Source organism: Jaculus jaculus, chromosome 6 (assembly GCF_020740685.1).
Source record: "Jaculus jaculus isolate mJacJac1 chromosome 6, mJacJac1.mat.Y.cur, whole genome shotgun sequence".
Classification (NCBI taxonomy): domain Eukaryota; kingdom Metazoa; phylum Chordata; class Mammalia; order Rodentia; family Dipodidae; genus Jaculus; species Jaculus jaculus.
In genome coordinates, this window is record NC_059107.1 from 46504278 (window position 1) to 46522396 (window position 18119).

Consider the following 18119-nt stretch of genomic DNA (forward strand, 5'->3'; position numbering starts at 1 on the left):
TTTTATTATGATTTGTTAGATAAAAAAGAATATCAACAACAGTTTGAGGAAGGGAGGGAATGTTACCCTTACTTTGAGCAACTCAGACAAAAGTACTCCAATGAACACCCCCAATTATAAGGGCCACTGCCCAGTCCCCCTGTTTAAAATCCAGTGGAGACTGGGGGATCCTATATGGGTTGAGCTGTGGCTTCCTCCCTGCTAAGTTACACCAACTTCACATACTTACTGATCAACAGTTGGAGGCCGGACATATCTGTTCCTCCACGAGTCCCTGGAACTCTCCTGCCTTTGTAATAAAAAAGCCTAATGGGTCCTGGAGATTTTTACATGATTTAAGAAAAATCAATGAATGCATGATCCCCTTTGGAACCCCGAAGAGGGCACTCCCATGGATCCCAGCTATTCCCAATATATACCATATTACTATCATTGACATTAAAGATTGCTTCTTCTCTATCCCTCTCCATCCAGGAGACATGGAAAAATTTGCATTCTCTATACCCACTGTTAATTTTTGTGGCCCAAATAGGAGACTTGAGTGGACTTTCTTACCTCAGGGCATGGCTAATAGCCCACCCATTTGTCAATATTACCTGTCATCTATTTTCTCCTCTCTTATCAATCTCCCCAATACCCTGTTTTATATTTACATTGATGATATTATTCTTGGGTGCCTAGATTCCTCCACACTCCAGGACTTTACCCACCAATGTCTAACTATCCTTCATACTCAAAACTTTAAAGTAGCTCCTGAGAAAGTTCAAGTTGTGCCTCCCTTTAAGAACTTGGGCTCGATCCTTACCCTAGATACACTTTAACCTATTAAACCACAACTTTATATTCAAGATTCTTACACCTTGCCACAACTCCAGAAGCTCTTTGGAGAAATTAACTGGATAAGGCCCTGATACCTATAAACACTGAGGAATTATCCCCCTTGTTCGATCTACTGAAGGGCCTTGATCTTTCATCCCAAGTAACCCTAACACCTGAACAGAGACAAGTCCTCCATAGAGTCCAGGAGGCCATAGATAACTCTAATCTCAAACTATTTGACCATGATCTCCCTCTTTCCCTCTACCTTTTCCCTGGGGAGACCCTGACCACTGCCCTGTTGGCTCAAAAGGGTGAACCTATTCAGTGGATTCACCTCTTGATTGCTGGGGCCCCTAGGGTCTATTCTTTAAGTAACCAAGTAGCTGATTGTATCATTAAAGGAAGGGAAACTGCCATTAGACACTTTGGTATTGAGCCTCACTCCATTATTATCCCATATAAGATAACTGATTTCACTTGGCTCCAAAGAAATAATGTAAGGGTCGCTATGGCACTTGAAGGGTTCCTGGGTACCATTGACTACCATTATAGCCTTCATAAGTGGATGAACTCTTTTTCCAGGTTGGAGTGGAGACTCCCCAGGCTTTTCCTACCTCAACTCAACCCTGACTTCCTCATTGCCTTTACAGATGTGGGACACCAGGGGTCTTCCCTGGTTGTATATCCCCCCTTTAAATTGGGGGTCAAACCTAAGCCCATCAAGTCTCCCAGGAAATAGAGGGATCAGTACAGTACAAGGAGCTTTTTGCAGTTGTTCTGGCTCTACATACTATTCAGGAGCCATTCAACTTATTTTCTGACAGCTTCTATGTGGTAAACCTACTGCCCAATCTTATTGAAGCTCACATTAGACTTAATTATCCAGGCTTGCACCATACTCAAACAAAGATTCCACCCTATCTTCATACAACATCTTCAAGGCTATCAAAATTTACCAGGTTTCCCGTCTGAAGGAAACAGCTTGGCTGATCAATTGGCCTCTGTGGCTCACTGTCACACTGTCTCAGAGGCTATCCAACTTCATTCCCTAACCCATACCAACTGGAGAGGCCTTAAACAAAGATTAACCCAAATACCAAATAAAAATCTTAAAAAGATTATTAAGACATGCAAGTCTTGCCAACCCTTCCTCCAGGTTCCCAAACTTCTGGGAATAACCCTCGGGGCCTTCTCCCCTTCCATCTTTGGCAAAACTTATATATATCTTTTTATCAGTTAATACTTTCTCCTGTTCCTGTTGGGCATCTACACATGCTGGGGAAAAATCTAAACATGCCATTAGTCATATGCTCCAATGTTTTGCCACTCTTGGGCTGTCCGATCAAGTAAAAACAGATAATGACCCCTACTTTGTAAGTCAAAACTTTACAAGTTTCCTCCAGATGTGGCAAATTACACATGCCACAGGCATTCCATATAACCCTCGAAGCCAAACTATCGTTACAAGATATAACCAAACACCTAAATCACAATTACAAAAACAAAAGGGGGAACCAATACCCCCCATGATCAGCTAAAGAAAACATTATTCACCTTAAATATTTAAATTTTTCTGGAAATAAAATGTCTCCATTTCAAAAACATTGGCCATCCTCTGCCACATATAGTTCGATCAAGGTCAAATGGAGAGACCCATTGACTGGGGCCTGGAGAGGACCAGACCCACTCCTCACAGCAGGGAGAGGGTTTGGATGTGTCTTCCCTCAAGATGAAAAAAGACCCATTTGTGTACCAGCAAGGGACCTAAAATATTTACCCCAACAAGGGGACACTGATAATCACCCCTCCAGAGAGTATCCCACCCCTGAGGACTGTTCCTAAAATGGTCTTCACCCTGCTAAACCAAGCAATTCCCTCCCTTGTGTAGGATTGCTGGTTTTGCCTTCGATCTGGGCCTCCCCGGCTGCTTGCAGTAATCACCAATAATACAACTCCAGTTGCCCATATGACCTTAGTCATTAGGTTGGGAATAACCACAGGCATGGCCACCGGGACAGCTGGGATGGGTATGGCAGTCCATCTCCACAGAAAGCTCTCCAGTTGATCAGTGACATAAAAGCCATGTCCAACACTATCCTTCATCTCCAACAACAGCTAGATTCCCTGGCTGATGTAGTCCTACAAAACAGGAGGGGACTAGCTCTATTAATGGCTGAAAAGGGAGGCATATGCTTGTTTTTACAGGAAAAATGCTGTTTCCACACCAATGCATCAGGAATCATTCAAGACAAGATCAAAAGACTTCGAGAGGACCTGGAAAAGAGACATCAGGACCTCCAGGACAACCCACTGTGGACGGACCTGCATGGTTTCTTATCCTACCTCCTCCTTCTACCTCTTCTCCTTTACCTTATCCTCACTGTTGGGCCTTGTATAATTAACAAAATCACACAATTCATTCACCAGCAGCTAGAGGCAATAAAAGTCCATCAGGTTGTGATACATTATGAAAGGCTGGCAACTCAGGAATTAAGTTCCTTAGAAGACCCACTCCCCCTCCTCTGCCCTCCATGTGATGGATGATGGGTAAGATCTCAGACTGACTGAGACAACCTAAGACAGGCCGTGGAGTGGTTTCTCAGCGAGCTAACCACCTGGTACCCAGTAACAGGTAAGATCCCCAGAGGGGAACAACCTAAGACAGGGGCCATGGTGACTAATGCTCTTACAAATAAAAAGGGGGAGATGTTGGGCCTTGAGTGGCCTGGATATGAGGCCTAGTGGAACTTTCTGAGCCTAGCTAAAGTTTGGCAAACTGCTTCCACCCAGCTATGACTCAGCAGGAGGCCAAATGGCCTCTGGCCTGCTACTTCTGCACAGGAAGTTAGAGTCCTCACCGTGTGTGCTTAGAACCAATCATCTCAAAGGTCACAGTATGTTATTGGCCCTTACATCTCACTCCATCCTAAAATCCCCGCCTTCGTTCTCAACATTATATAAACAACCACCTGTAACAATAAAGTCAGTTCCTGCTTTCACGAGACTCCTGGCTTGATGGTTTTGTTCCTGGCCATCAACACCCACCCTCCTCCTCAACCCCTTGGGAGGAACCAGCAGGCCTGGTTCCCCCCTAGCACTACCTGCCAGGGGGGAAGCCTGCCAATTTGAGAGAGAAAAAGGGGGAGAAAGAGAGGAAGAGGGGGGAGGGAGAGAGAGAGAATTGGTGTGTCAAGTCCTTTAGCCTTTGCGAACAGACTCCAGATGCATGCACCGCCATGTGTATCTGGCTTCCTGGGGAACTGAACCTGGGTCCTTAAGTTTTGCAGGAAAGGGCCTTAACCATTAAGCCATCTCTCCAGCCCATCATGATGTATTGAACTTGGGCCAGAAGGCTTTCAAACACTGAGCAATCTTCCAAACCTGACATGATGCATTTTAAAAAACCTATGGAGAGGTGGGCATGGTGGTGCATGCCTTTATTCCCAGCTATTGGGAGGTAGAGGTAGGAGGATTGACATGAGTTTGAGGCTACCCTGAGACTACATAGTGAATTCAAGGTCAGCCTGAGCTACAGTGAGACCTTGCCTCAAAAAAACCAAAAAAAAAAAAAAAAACCCCACCCCCAAACAAAACAAGGAAATAAACAACAACAACAAAATACCCTATGTGTTGTACAACAAAGGATGAATCCTACTAATAAACCACACACTTCAGTTATTAATAATATATTGGTATTTATTCACTAATTTTAATAAGTGTACCACATCAGTGCATGATATTCAAAATAAGGGAAACTGTTTCAGGGATAGAGAGTGACTGGAGATTCTCTGAACTTTCTTGTAAACATGAACATGCTATAAGTATAGTAAGGTCTGCCAGTTTAAAGAAGTGACTTTAGGAAGGTTTAAACGTCACATGTTCTATCTCATATGTAGATCCTAGCTACAAATGATTGGACTTCTATGTGAGTAGGAAGAAAACTCAGTAGCAGAGGCCAGGAAGATAGAAAGCAAATATAAAGGGAATAGGAAGGGAGGGAGTACGTAATAGGATGGTGTGGTGGTTTGAATAGAACAGATGGCCCCCAATATATTCAGTTCTTTATTGCTTGTAGTTTGCATCTGCTGGCTACCTGGCTGGAGGCAATGTCACTGGGTGATCTTAAGGTGTGGTGGTGGGTTTTAGATTTCAATCTAAAGATATGCAAAGTGTGCCTAGCTGGAGTTCCTGAAGTGTGCTGTGCCTTTTGACCTTTTAGCTTGTGCTTCTCTCTGTCTGTTTGGGCCTGTGAAGGCAGGCCAGCTTCTTCTGCCATTATGGAACTTCCCCTGGATCTATAAGCTTCAATAAATATCCCTTCCTTCATAACTGTGCCTGGTCTGGAAGTTCATCTCAGTGAATGTGAAGCTGTCTGCTACAGATGGTATTGTATACATGTAAGTAGAAGAATAAATTAATGGGGGTAAAAAGACCTAAGTAAGGTCAGGGGAAGAGATTCAGTGAAGGAAAAGTTGGGGGAGGGCCAATAAAAATCTAAGAGGATATAAATAAGTCATATGGAAACCTATTTCCTTAGATAGCGGAACACTCAAGAGCCATAGATTGTTACTAGAAAATTTTCAGGACCAGGGATGGGATACCTTCCAGTGAGCTGTTGGCCAGGGAGGTCCCTAATGCCCCAAAATATTACAGGTCATTGCCAAGGCCTTTGGTTTCCCACCAGGAATAGATGGTAAGACCCTACTCCTGAAGACTCTACATACTTGGGCTGCAAGGCCACTGAGAAATCCTACTGGAATTGAGCTGATAACCTCCTCCATGTAGACCAGCTGACAGAAATCTAGAAAAAGCCATGCTGCATGCAGTTCTTTGGGAGAGAGAGAACTCACCAGTGAAGATACCCAACAGTGGAAACTGCAAGCATTATATTCGGCTAGCCAGGCCAAATGAGCTAATAGATGCAACAGTGGTGTGTCTGTCAAGGGGGAAACCAACCCTCTAATTTAACAAAGTGAAATTTAACCAATTTAAGCAAGCCCTCTAATTTGACTGGAGGCCCGCTTCATGGGAGGGAATACATCCCTGATACTGAAAACCTACAACAGGGGTAGTCAAGAGCCCTAGGGGTGTAATGTGTACTGGTGTCTGGTGAAATGTATATGCTATATTCACCAAACTGCCCAGTAAACACTTCTCTTAATGTTCATACCCATATATTAATGCTACTCTCACTTTTTTTTTGGTTTTTCTTTTTTTAAATTGTTTAATTTTTATTAACATTTTCCATGATTATAAAAAAAGTCCCATGGTAATTCCCTCCCTCACCCCCTCATCCGACACTTTACCCTTTGAAATTCCATTCTCCAGAATATTACCTCCCCATCTCAATCATTGTACTTACATATATACAATACCAACCTATTAAGTACCCTCCTCCCTTCCTTTCTCTTCCCCTTATATCTCATTTTTAACTTACTGGCCTCTGCTACTAAGTATTTTCATTCTCACGCAGAAGCCCAATCATCTGTAGCTAGGATCCACATATGAGAGAGAACATGTAGCGCTTGGCTTTCTGGGCCTGGGTTACCTCACTTAGTATAATCCTTTCCAGGTCCATCCATTTTTCTGCAAATTTCATAACTTCATTTTTCTTTACCGCTGAGTAGAATTCCATTGTATAAATGTGCCACATCTTCATTATCCAATCATCAGTTGAGGGACATCTAGGCTGGTTCCATTTCCCAGCTATTATAAATTGAGCAGCAATAAACATGTTTGAGCACGTACTCTTAAGGAAATGAGATGAGTTCTTAGGATATATGCCTAGGAGTGCTGTAGTTGGGACATATGGTAGATCAATCTCTAGCTTTTTTAGGAACCTCCACACTGATATCCACAATGGTTGGACCAGATTGCATTCCCAACAGCAGTATAGAAGGGTTCCTCTTTTTCCACATCCCCACCCACATTTATGATCATTTGTTTTCATGATGGTGGCCCACATGACAGGAGTGAGATGGAATCTCAGTGTAGTTTAAATCTGCATTTCCCTGATGACTAGTGACTTAGAACATTTTTTTAGATGCTTATATGCCATTTGGATTTCTTCCTTTGAGAATGCTCTATTTAGCTCCATAACCCATTTTTTGATTGGCTTGTGTGATTCCTTATTATTTAACTTTTTGAGTTCTTTGTATATCCTAGATATTAATCCTCTATCAAATATATAGCTGGCAAAGATATTTTTCCCATTCTGTAGGTTGCCTCTCGGATTTTTTCAGTGTCCTTTGCAGTGCAAAATCTTTGTAATTTCATGAGGTCCCAGTGATTAATCTGTAGTTTTATTGCCTGAGCAACTGGGGTTGTATTCAGAAAGTATTTGCCAAGACCAATATGGTGAAGGGTATCCCCTACTTTTTCCTCTAGCAGTTTCAGAGTTTCAGGTCTGATGTTAATCCATTTGGACTTAATTCTTGTGCATGGCGAGAGAAAAGAATCTATTTTCATCCTTCTGCAGATATATATCCAGTTTTCCCAACACCATTTGCTGAAGAGGCTGTCTTTTCACCAATGAGTATTTTGGGCCTTTTTATCGAATATTAGGTGGCTATAGCTACCTGTACTTACATCTGGGTCCTCTATTCTGTTCCACTGATCTACATGTCTGTTTTTGTGCCAGTACCACACTGTTTTTGTTACTATGGCTCTGTAGTATAGGTTAAAATCAGGTATGGTGACACCACCAGCCATATTTTTGTTGCTCAGTAATATTTTAGATATTCGAGGTTTTTTTGTGATTCCAAATGAATTTTTAGATTATTTTTTCTATTTCCATGAAGAATGCCTTTGGAATTTTGGTAGGGATTTTATTAAGTGTGTAGATTGCTTTAGGTAAGATTACCATTTTCACAATATTGATTCTTCCGATCCAGGAACAAGGGATGTTTCTCCACCTTCTAGTGTCTTCTGCAATTTCTCGCTTGAGTGTTTTAAAGTTCTCACTGTAGAGATTCTTTACTTCCTTGGTTAGGTTTACTCCAAGGTACTTTTTTTTTTTTTTGATGCAATTGTGAATGGGAGTGATTCTCTGATTTCATCCTCTGTGTGTTTGTTGTTAGCGTATATGAAGGCTACTGACTTCTGTGTATTTATTTTGTATCCTGCTACATGGCTGTAGGTTTTGATCAGCTCTAACAGTTTGCTAGTAGAGTCTTTAGGGTCCTTTATGTATAGAATCATGTCATCTGCAAATAATGATAACTTGATCTCTTCCTTTCCAATTTGTATCTCTTTTATGTGTGTCTCTTGCCTTATTGCTATGGCTAAGACTTCCAAAACTATATTAAATAAAAGTGGGGACAGTGGACACCCTTGCCTTATTCCTGATTTTAATGGAAAAGCTTCTAGTTTTTCCCCATTTAGTAATATGTTGGCTGTAGGCTTGTCATAAATAGCTTTTATTATACTGAGATATGTTCCTTCTATTCCCAGTCTCTGTAGGACTTTTATCATGAAGGAATGTTGGATTTTGTCAAATGCTTTCTCTGAGTCCAGTGAGATGATCATGTGGATTTTGTCCTTCAACCAATTTATATAATGTATTACATTTATCGATTTGCATATGTTGAACCATCCCTGTATCTCTGGGATAAAGCCTACTTGGTCAGGGTGAATGATCTTTTTGATATACTTTTGTATCTGTTTGCCAATATTTTGTTGAGAATTTTTGCATGTATGTTCGTGAGGGAGATTGGTCTGTAATTTTCTTTTTTTGTTCTATCTTTGCCTGGTTTTGGTATCAGGGTGATGCTGGCCTCATAGAAGGAGTTTGGTAGAATTCCTTCTTTTTCTATTTCCTGGAAAAGCTTAAGAAGCATGGTGTTAGCTATTCCTTAAAGGCATGGTAAAATTCAGCAGTGAATCCATCTGGGCCTGGGCTTTTTATATCTGGGAGATTATAGATAACTGTTTGGATCTCCATGTTTGTCTTAGGTCTATTTAAGTGATTAATCTCATTTTGACTTAATTTATGTAGGTCATATAAATCAAGGAAGTCATCCATTTCTTTCAGATTTTCATACTTTGTGGAATATATGCTTTTATAGTATGTCCCTATAATTTTTTGAATTTCTCTGGGATCTTTTGTGATGTTACCTTTTTCATCTCTGATTTTATTAATTTCTGTCTCTTGTCTCTTTCTTTTGGTCAGATTTGCTAAGGGGTTATCAATCTTATTTATCCTTTCAAAGAATCAAGTCTGTTTCATTAATTCTTTGGATTTTTTTGTTTCTATTTCATTAATTTCTGCCCTAATCTTTATTATTTCTTCCTGTCTACTGATTTTTGGTTTGCCTTGTTCTTCTTTTACCAAGGCTTTAAGGTGAAGCATTAGGTCGTTTACTTGTGACCTTTCTAATTTCTTAATATAGGCACTTAAGCCTATAAATTTACTTCTTAGAACTGCCTTCATTGTGTCCCAGAGATTTTGATATGTTGTGTTCTCATTATCACTTGACTCTATAAATTTTTTGATTTCCTTCTTGATTTCTTCATTGACCCATTCATCATTTAGTAGTGTATTGTGTAGTTTCCATGATTTTGTGTATGCTCTATAGTCTTTCTTGCTACTGATTTGTAGTTTAATTCCACTGTGGTCAGATAGAATGCAAGGAATTATTTCAATTTTCCCAAATTTTTTAGGATTTGCTTTGTGTCCTAATTCATGGTGTATTTTAGAGAATGTTCCATGTGCTGCTGAGAAGAATGTATATTCTGCAGCCTTTGGATGAAATGTCCTGTATATATCTGTTAGGTCCATTCCTTCTATGACCTCATGTAGTCCAGATGGCTCTCTGTTCATTTTTTCCTGGGATGACCTGTCAATTGATGAGAGTGGGGTGTTAAAGTCACCCACCACCACTGTGTTTGGTGTTATCTGTGACCTTAGTTCTAACAGTGTTTGTTTGATGAAATTGGGAGTCCCCATGTTAGGTGCATATATGTTTAGGATTGTAATGTCCTCCTGTTAGAGTGTGCCCTTAATCAATATAAAGTGACCTGCCTTATCTTTCTTGATTAACGATGGACTAAAGTCTACCTTGTCAGATATTAGGATAGGAACCCCTGCTTATTTTCTAGGCCCATTTGCTTGAAACACTGTTTTCCAACCTTTCACTGTAAGATAAGGTCTATCCTTTGCAGAAAGGTGAGTTTCTTGGAGACAACAAATTGTTGGATCCTGATTTTTACCCCAGTCTGCAAACCTATGTCTTTGGTTGCAGCATTGAGGCTGTTGATATTAAGAGATATTATTGAAAGGTGTCTATTTATGTTTACCTCTTTTTTTTTTTTTTTGCTGGTTCTAGGTCTACCTGTGCTCTCTTGTGTTAACTAGTATTTGAGTATTGCTTGTTTTTTTCTAGGTTCCTTATATGTGTGCTTTCCTTTTCTTCAGCATGGAGGATTCTGTCAAGTATTTTCTGTATAGCTGGTTTTGTCTTCAAATACTCCTTTAACCTGCTTTTGTCATGGAATGTCCTTACTTCTCCGTCAATTTAAATGGACAGGTTTGCAGGATAAAGTAACCTTGGTTGACAGTTGTTATCTTTCAGAACTTGGAATATATCACTCCAAGACCTTCTGGCTTTAAAAGTTTGTGTTGAATAATCTGCTGTAATCCTGATGGCCTTGCTTTTGTAGGTAACTTCATTTATCTTTCTAACTGCTTTCAATATTTTTTCTTTGGTTTGTGTGTTTGGAAGTTTGATTATAATATGGCGAGGAGAGGTTCTTTTCAGGTTTTGTCTGGCTGGGGTTCTAAAGGCTACATGTATCTGCATTGGCACCTCTTTCCCAATTTGGGGGAGATTTTCTTCTATGATTTTGTTGAAGATGCGTACTATGACTTTGGAGTGGAATTCTTCTCCTTCTACTATGCCCTGAATTCTCATATTTGATCTTTTCATAGTGTCCCAAATTTCTTGAAATTCCCAGTCATTTCTATAAGTTTTTCTTTATCTTTGTTGGACTGAATTAGATCTGCCGTCTGGTTTTCTAGCTAGATATTCTGTCCTCTCCTTCATCCTTTCTTCTGGTGAGATTTTCTACAGAGTTTTTTATTTCATTAACTCTGTTCTTCATTGCTAGTTATTCTGACTGGTTTTTCTTTATTATTTCTATTTCCTTATTTATGTCTTGTATTGCCTTCTTTATTTCATTAAATTGGTGTCCTGCATTTTCTTTGATTTCCTCTTTGATTCCTTTGATTTCTTTTTTGATTCTTTTGATTTGTTCTTTGACCTCTTTGAACATATTTACAATCATTCTTTTGAAGTCTTTCTCAGGCATTTCCTCTAACCTGTTCTCACTGGAGGTCATTTCTGATGCATTAATACTTTTAGGTGGATTTATATCATCTTGCTTTTTAGTGTTTCTTGTGTTATAATGTATATATTTTTGCATCTTGGATTAAGTTAATGCTTGGATATTCTAGCTAGCTGGGTATTCTTAGGTATATCAATTGATTTGATGTTATATATTTTCAGGGTAGGAGCTTAAAGTGTTAGGTATGGCTCTTAAGACTCTCAGAGTATCTACAAAGGTGTTCCTAGGGGTTGAGTTTCCCTGTTATGGGAGTATTCAAGTAGGCTGTGTGGAATAAAACACAGGTAGATTCTAAAAGTTAACTAAACACTGTAAACATTCAATCAAAAACAGCCCCAAGTATATATGCAAGAGTAATTATTATAATGATCAGATCCTCTATCAACAAAGAGGTTAAGATTTCTGGTCTGTTGAGGGATCCAAGTCAGCTTGTGACTAAGTGAGACCATTCCCTTGTGCAATCCCAGTTACCTTGGATGATTTTGGTCTCAGTCAAGTTGCTGCCTGGGTTGCCGGGCTGCTGTTCTGATTTCTGGAGCTGGGCCCTGGCTTTTCCTGTGGGGCAAACTGAGCCTGGCAAGTGTGGCCCCACAGATCAGCACCCCCACTGCTGGAACTGCTGCTGCTACAGCTGCCTCTGCTAAGTCTGTTGCTGCTGCTGCGTCTGGTGCTGCTGCTGTAGCTGCCACTGCTGGAGCCACCTCTGCTGCTGAAGCTGCTGCTGCTGTGTCCACTGCCGCTGCTGCCACTGAAGCTGCTGCTGCGGGATCTGCCACTGCTGCTGCTACTGGATTGGCTGTTGCTGGGGCTACTGTTTCCGGTGCCAGAACCACTGTTGTTGCTGCCGACTCTGCTCCTGCTTGGATATCGCTGTCAGCTGAAGTTGGCGTGGCCAGGTCTTGGGACCGCTGCTCTGTTCGTTGGAGCTGGGCTCAGGCGGTGGGGGAGGAGAGTGAGCTGCAGCTGCTCTAGTTCTCTTGCTATTCCATGTGTTCTTCTACCTCGTGGTCTGCTCCTCCATTGTTCACTCCCGCTCTCCCTTCACGTTTCTTGAGTTGTGGAGAGCGCCGGTGTGAGTGGAAGCTCCCTGCATCTGGTTTTTCCTGTGGCTTGAGCCAAGCCTGGTAGCTTTCTGTTGCGCCGCTGCCACTGCCGCGGTTGGCGGAGCTGCTGGGGCCACTTTTGCCGGTCTGTGCGGGCTGTGGTTGCTCTGGTACTCTTCTACTTCTCCGCTGCTGCTTCAATTTCCTATACATCTCACTTTTTAGTAAAAGTGTGTATTTTGCTGAGTTTTTTTGGTCTTTTTCCCCCCTAGGTTGCTTTGGCGTGGTACCTCCACTGCCATCTTAACCAGAAGTCCCCTTTTGGTTTTTCGAGGTAGGGTCTCACTCTAGCTCAGGCTGACTTGGAATTCACTATGTAGTCTCAGGGTGGCCTCAAACTCTCAGCAATCCTCTTACCTCTGCCTCCCAAGTACTGGGATTAAAATCATGCACCACCACACCCAGCTACTCTCACTTTTTGTTAGAAAAGCTTCTTTTTTCAGATGGAAGTGACCTTGGGATGACTCATAAGACACCATGGTGCTGAGAAGAAGTGATAGAGGAGTGCTCAGCACTGCAATATCTCTATCATACCTTCCAAGGCTCAGGGTCCATTGAGGAAGGGATGGCTGAAAGAATGTAAGAGCCAAAGGAAGGGTAGGACTCCTTACGATGTGCTCCTGCAGACACAAAATGGCCAGGATATCCATGACCTTACAGTGCCTGACACTAACTACACAAGACCATCATAATAGGAGGAAAAGATGATGACATTTAAATAAAAGAGAGACTAATTGAAAATAGGAGGGGATATGGTGGGGAATAGGGTTTCAAAAGGGAAAGTAGAGGGAGGGAAGAAATTACAATCAGATATAGTTTATAATTATGGAAGTTGTCAATAAAAAAAAGTTCTCTAAAAAAGTCTAAAGTAGTCCATGACAAGTTCTTTTATTTATTTATTTGCGGGAAAGAGGCAGAATAGAGAAAGAGAGAACAGTCACCTTCAGCCACTGCAAACGAACTCCAGAGAAATGTACCCCTTTGTGTATCTGGCTTACTTGGGTGCTGGGGAATTGTACCTGGGACATTAGGCTTCACAAGCAAGTGCCTTAACTGCTAAGCCATCTCTGCCACCCCCATGATTAAATTCTTAATTCTGAAAATTACTACCTTAATGAAATACTCTGCAACTAAATCATGATATTTTTAAAATACTGATGTCTGAAATAAAAACAATCTTTCTCCTGCTCACCTCTGGAGGGAAAGGAGCAGAAAAGAAGAAAGCTTCCTTGAGTTGGGGATGGGAAGATGGGAAAAAAAACAAAGAAATACTTGTTGAATGAAGGCCAAGTGAGCATCCTGTTTTGGGGTGGAGCAAGTTCAGAGGTAGTGTGGAGCTGAGTTGTTCTGTTGTTTTGCAGGGTTAGGAATTGAGCCCAGGGACTTGGCCAGTGGATTATGATGCATAAGCTTTCTTTCACTTTGTTTAAGCTTATGCCTCTGAGGTTACAGTGTGTCTTGATTCTTGTACCTGCCATTATGGTGGGAGGTAAAATGGCTTTCCTTTCTTTCTGGCTTTCACAGGTGTTAGGGGCACCTAAAACCTAAAATTCAATTGGTGTCTGGATTTAAATATTCTTTTTTCATTGTTATTTCCTTTCATTGCCCCAGGCCCTTCTCAAAGTCTTTTCCATGGCTTCTAGCTGTGTTTTTAGGAGGGAGTTTCAGAAGAGAGTGGCTTGTGCTGGTACCTGAGAAGAACCAGTCACCAGTCAAGAAGTGAGGGCAGGAGGCAGAGAGAAGAGGTAGGCTGGCAGGTGAGGTAACATGAAGAAGATGGACTTGCGAAGTGCATAAACATTCCTGGAGGATCAGGGATTCTGAGAGAGTACAAGATAAAAGGGCACTGTGGGACCCAACAGATGGAGGCAGATACTGGGTGGATGTCTGGTTGTACTTACTCTTTTAGAAATACTCTTCATCCAAGTTTTAACGTAAGGCATCCACTTCAGTTCTTCAGGATCCACAAACACCATCCCACAGCGACTGACTGTTGCAGGGGAGGCAACCTTGAGATCCTGTACCTAAAGTTGAAACAAGTTAAACAGGAAACAGCTAATGCACTACTTTCTTGTTCTTCCAACTTCAGTATTAATGATTCACACTTTGAAATTTTAAGTTAACACAGAGAATCTTTATGTGGGAGACTGAGCACTAAGTGGTCAGAAGTGGAGAAAGGAAATTAGGTGAAGTTTAAGGTGGCAGAAAAAAAAAAAACCATGTGGACAGGACGATATTATAATAAATCCATAAGGGTAGGAATAGGCATATTTCTTTTCTTATTTTACATCCTAACATATAGCCAAATACCCACTATATAGTAGCCATTCATATAGTATTTGATAAATGAGGTTTTGTAGCTATATTTGTTTCACATCTTTCTTTTAATCCCTCATCATAATGGGAAATGTTATTTACATAATATATAGCATTTTACTTTAAATTTAAAATTATGTACAATACATACATATTTGCCTCCAAAGGAAAGCAACTGCTGGGGAAGCTGGACCTAATTATATTTCCCATTTGTAGAAAAACAGGAATATTTGAGAGATTTTTGTCAGGATTGACAATATATTGCAAAAGGATAATTCAATATGTACTTACTAAATTAATAAAATAACATCAATTTGGCCAGGTGTGGTGGCACATGCCTTTAATCCCAGCACTTGGGAGGCAGAGGTAGGAAGATCACTGTGAGTTTGAGGCTAGCCTGGGAATACAGAGTGAGTTCCAGGTCACTTGGGGCTAGAAAGATGATACCTCAAAAACGTTAAAGAAAACATTCCAAAATACCATCAACTGATAGTAAATGATATATCAGTGTGAGGAAAAATTAATAATGGTATACCAATCTAATGAGAATTTAATTTCTTTTTTTTTTTGTTTTTCCGAGGTAGGGTCTCACTCTGGTCCAGGCTGGCCTGCAATTAACTCTGTCATCTCAGGGTGACCTTGAATTCATGGCAATCCTCCTACCTCTGCCTCCCTAGTGCTGGGATTAAAGGCGTGCGCCACCAACGCCCGGCTCGAAAATTTAATTTCTTAATAAGGTAAATACTTACCTCAAAAAGCATGTGTATTTGAGGTGTAAGTTTAATCCTTTCACTGTTAGCCAGGCAAAGCATCTTGTTATCATCCAGCACTGTGTTCATGTTTTCAATCCAAAGAGCATCCACTGGCCCATCACTGATGATCCATTTATGGTCTTCTGAAGTATCATTCACAGCTGACCGGACACTTAGTGCCATCAAGCCATCTTTCCACTCCAAAGTGACATTATTAACTTCACCATATAATTCACCCATTGTGATTGATTTAGGATTAAGAACATAGGTTTTAACTGCCTGAAAAAAGGGATTTCCTGTGCCAAGTTTTTCCAAATTTCCTAGAGCTTCTGCTAGGACTCGGTAAACTGTAGTCTTGCCACCTCCTGTTGGTCCCACTAACATAACACCATGCCTTACAAGCATAGTTTCATAGAACTGAATCACTTTTTTAACCATACATATCTCAGGCTGAAGGTTTTGTCCATTCATGACATCCACAATTGTTGATTGCAAAATACCATAATCGTGTTCTGGAATTTGGACTCCAGGAAAAAGATCAGATATGATTCCACTGGCAAAACAAAAATGAAGTTCAATCAGGAACCATTGGCCATTGGCATTTTCTCATATTGGTTGTACTTTATTGATTCTTCTGAATAATCACAGTACCAATCTGCCCACATGTTGTATGTGCCAGACTCTAGCATTTTTGTAAATTCTTATATAATTTTGTTTCCTGTATAGTAGACCAATATTCTTCAGTAGCATAGGATCTCCTTGAAGATGCCAATGTCACATGTTTTTGTATTTTCCACAGTTTATGGTACAGTACCCAACATATAGATGATGAGTCTATCATCTGGTTTTAAAAATTAGATTTCAACTTTCACCCAAAGCATTCTGCATGCTTATAACTATATATGAATATTTTAAAAATAAAATGGAAATTAAAAGGAAAATTAGCACTAGCTAAAAAGGGAGAAAGGAAGGATTGGCTGTGAAATTTCTATGAAAAACAGTTGATAGGAAATGTTTCCATAAGTAGAAAGAAAGAAAGTTGTCATCATACAATATAGACATGAATACATTTGTGATAAAGACCTTTCATAAACTGTTAAAAGTGGTAGATGAATGTAAAAGACTAATTTTACAAATTGTGGCAAGTAGACTTTTCCAAGAAAGACAGAAAGTCTACAACTGTAAAAAATTATTGATAACATAAAAGAATAAAACCAAATAGGCTCAAAATAAGCTTCTGTGGGATAAAAGACTTTATACATAAAGAACAAATGATGACACAAACCTGTAATCCCAGCACTCAGGAAACTGAGGCAGGAGGATCATGAGTTCAAGGCCAGTCCGGGCTACCTAGTAAGATACTATCTCAACCTTTCCCTCTTCAAATAAAAAGAATGCATTACTTAGAGTTAGTTCCAATATTCATATTGAATTAAGGTTATGGGTTTCTGTGAATAGGTAAGTAAAAGAGAACAGTGAAAAATGATCTAAGGATAATAAATGGCTAATGATCATAGGAAATGAGTGATTACATTAATAATAAAATAAATGCATATTAAAATGGGCTACTGACTGTATTCAACCTCTTTTAAACATTTAAGAGGAAACAGCCACTTTCATAAAATCATATAAATGGAAAAAGGTAAAAACCTCTTTGCAGCCAGCTTGATGAAATCTAAATTAAAAATGCAAAAACCTGTGACCCAGGAAAATAGCCTCTAGGAATCTTCTTTATAGAATATGATACTGTCCAAAAATATATGCATGCAAAACAAAATTTAAAAATAAGACTGAGACAATGAAGCATGGTTCGGCAGCAAGTTTTAATTATATAATGACAATAAAGTCTGGCAAGAGGCCCTGGATGCCTAGCCAATATTACTGAGTGGTAATTGCACATGAGACAGGTGGATAGAAAACTGCACAGCACAGATTCTGTCCACTTTTGTCACTTACTGTCTAGAACTGAAAATTATGACATGCCATAAATATAGTACTGAGAAGTATGGAGGAATAGCAAAATAAGTGAATAAAAGAGTTGAAAAATGATTGACTTTGGGAAGTGGGATTTGGTGAAAGGTAAGGAAGTAACAACAATTTCTATGGGATTATTTGATAAACTATCTGATTTTTAAAAGCATGTATAGAACATGGGGAAATATTAAATTAATAAAAGAAGACATCATAAAAGCAGTCACATTTATATTAAGTGTTGACTTTTTAGAGTAGGAACTCTCTTAGATCAGGAACTTGTAACCAAATTATATAGCCTGGTGAGTAATATTTTGGGATAAAAAGATGATCTGAATATGCTGCAAGGTTATTATCTTTATTCTAAATTAGTATTTCCTTTTCCTTCTCTTTTCATTTAGTTAGATTTTGAGATAGAGTCTCCTGTCACCAAAGCTGACTGAACTCCTAATCCTCCTGTTCCTATCTCCCAAATGCTAGGATCACTTGTGTGTGCCAGCATATCCAGCTGTATTTTTTTCTTTTTGCTTGTGTGTGTTTAAGCACATGTTCCTGTGCTTGCTTGTGTGCATGTGTGTGTGTTTTATGCACAAATAAGTATGTGTTTTTTTTTTTTTTTTTTTTTGTTTTTCGAGGTAGGGTCTCACTCTGGTCCAGGCTGACCTGGAATTAACTCTGTAGTCTCAGGGTGGCCTTGAACTCACGGCGATCCTCCTACCTCTGCCTCCCGAGTGCTGGGATTAAAGGCGTGCACCACCATGCCCGGCTAAGTATGTGTTTTATGTACATGTAAGTGTCTTGCAGTGTCTCATGC

The 18119-nt window shown here is 40.1% G+C and overlaps 1 protein-coding gene across 1 annotated transcript in view; it reads right to left on the bottom strand.

Moving 5' to 3' along the window:
* Dnah6 (dynein axonemal heavy chain 6) overlaps positions 1–18119 on the bottom strand; it is a 397099-nt gene that overhangs the window by 171646 nt on the left and 207334 nt on the right. Inside the window, exons 34-35 of the mRNA XM_004660533.2 lie at positions 15332–15887; positions 14168–14290 (exon numbers count right to left, since the gene is read on the bottom strand). Coding sequence (XP_004660590.1) covers positions 14168–14290; positions 15332–15887 — 679 coding nt within the window. The remainder of the gene's footprint in view (positions 1–14167; positions 14291–15331; positions 15888–18119) is intronic.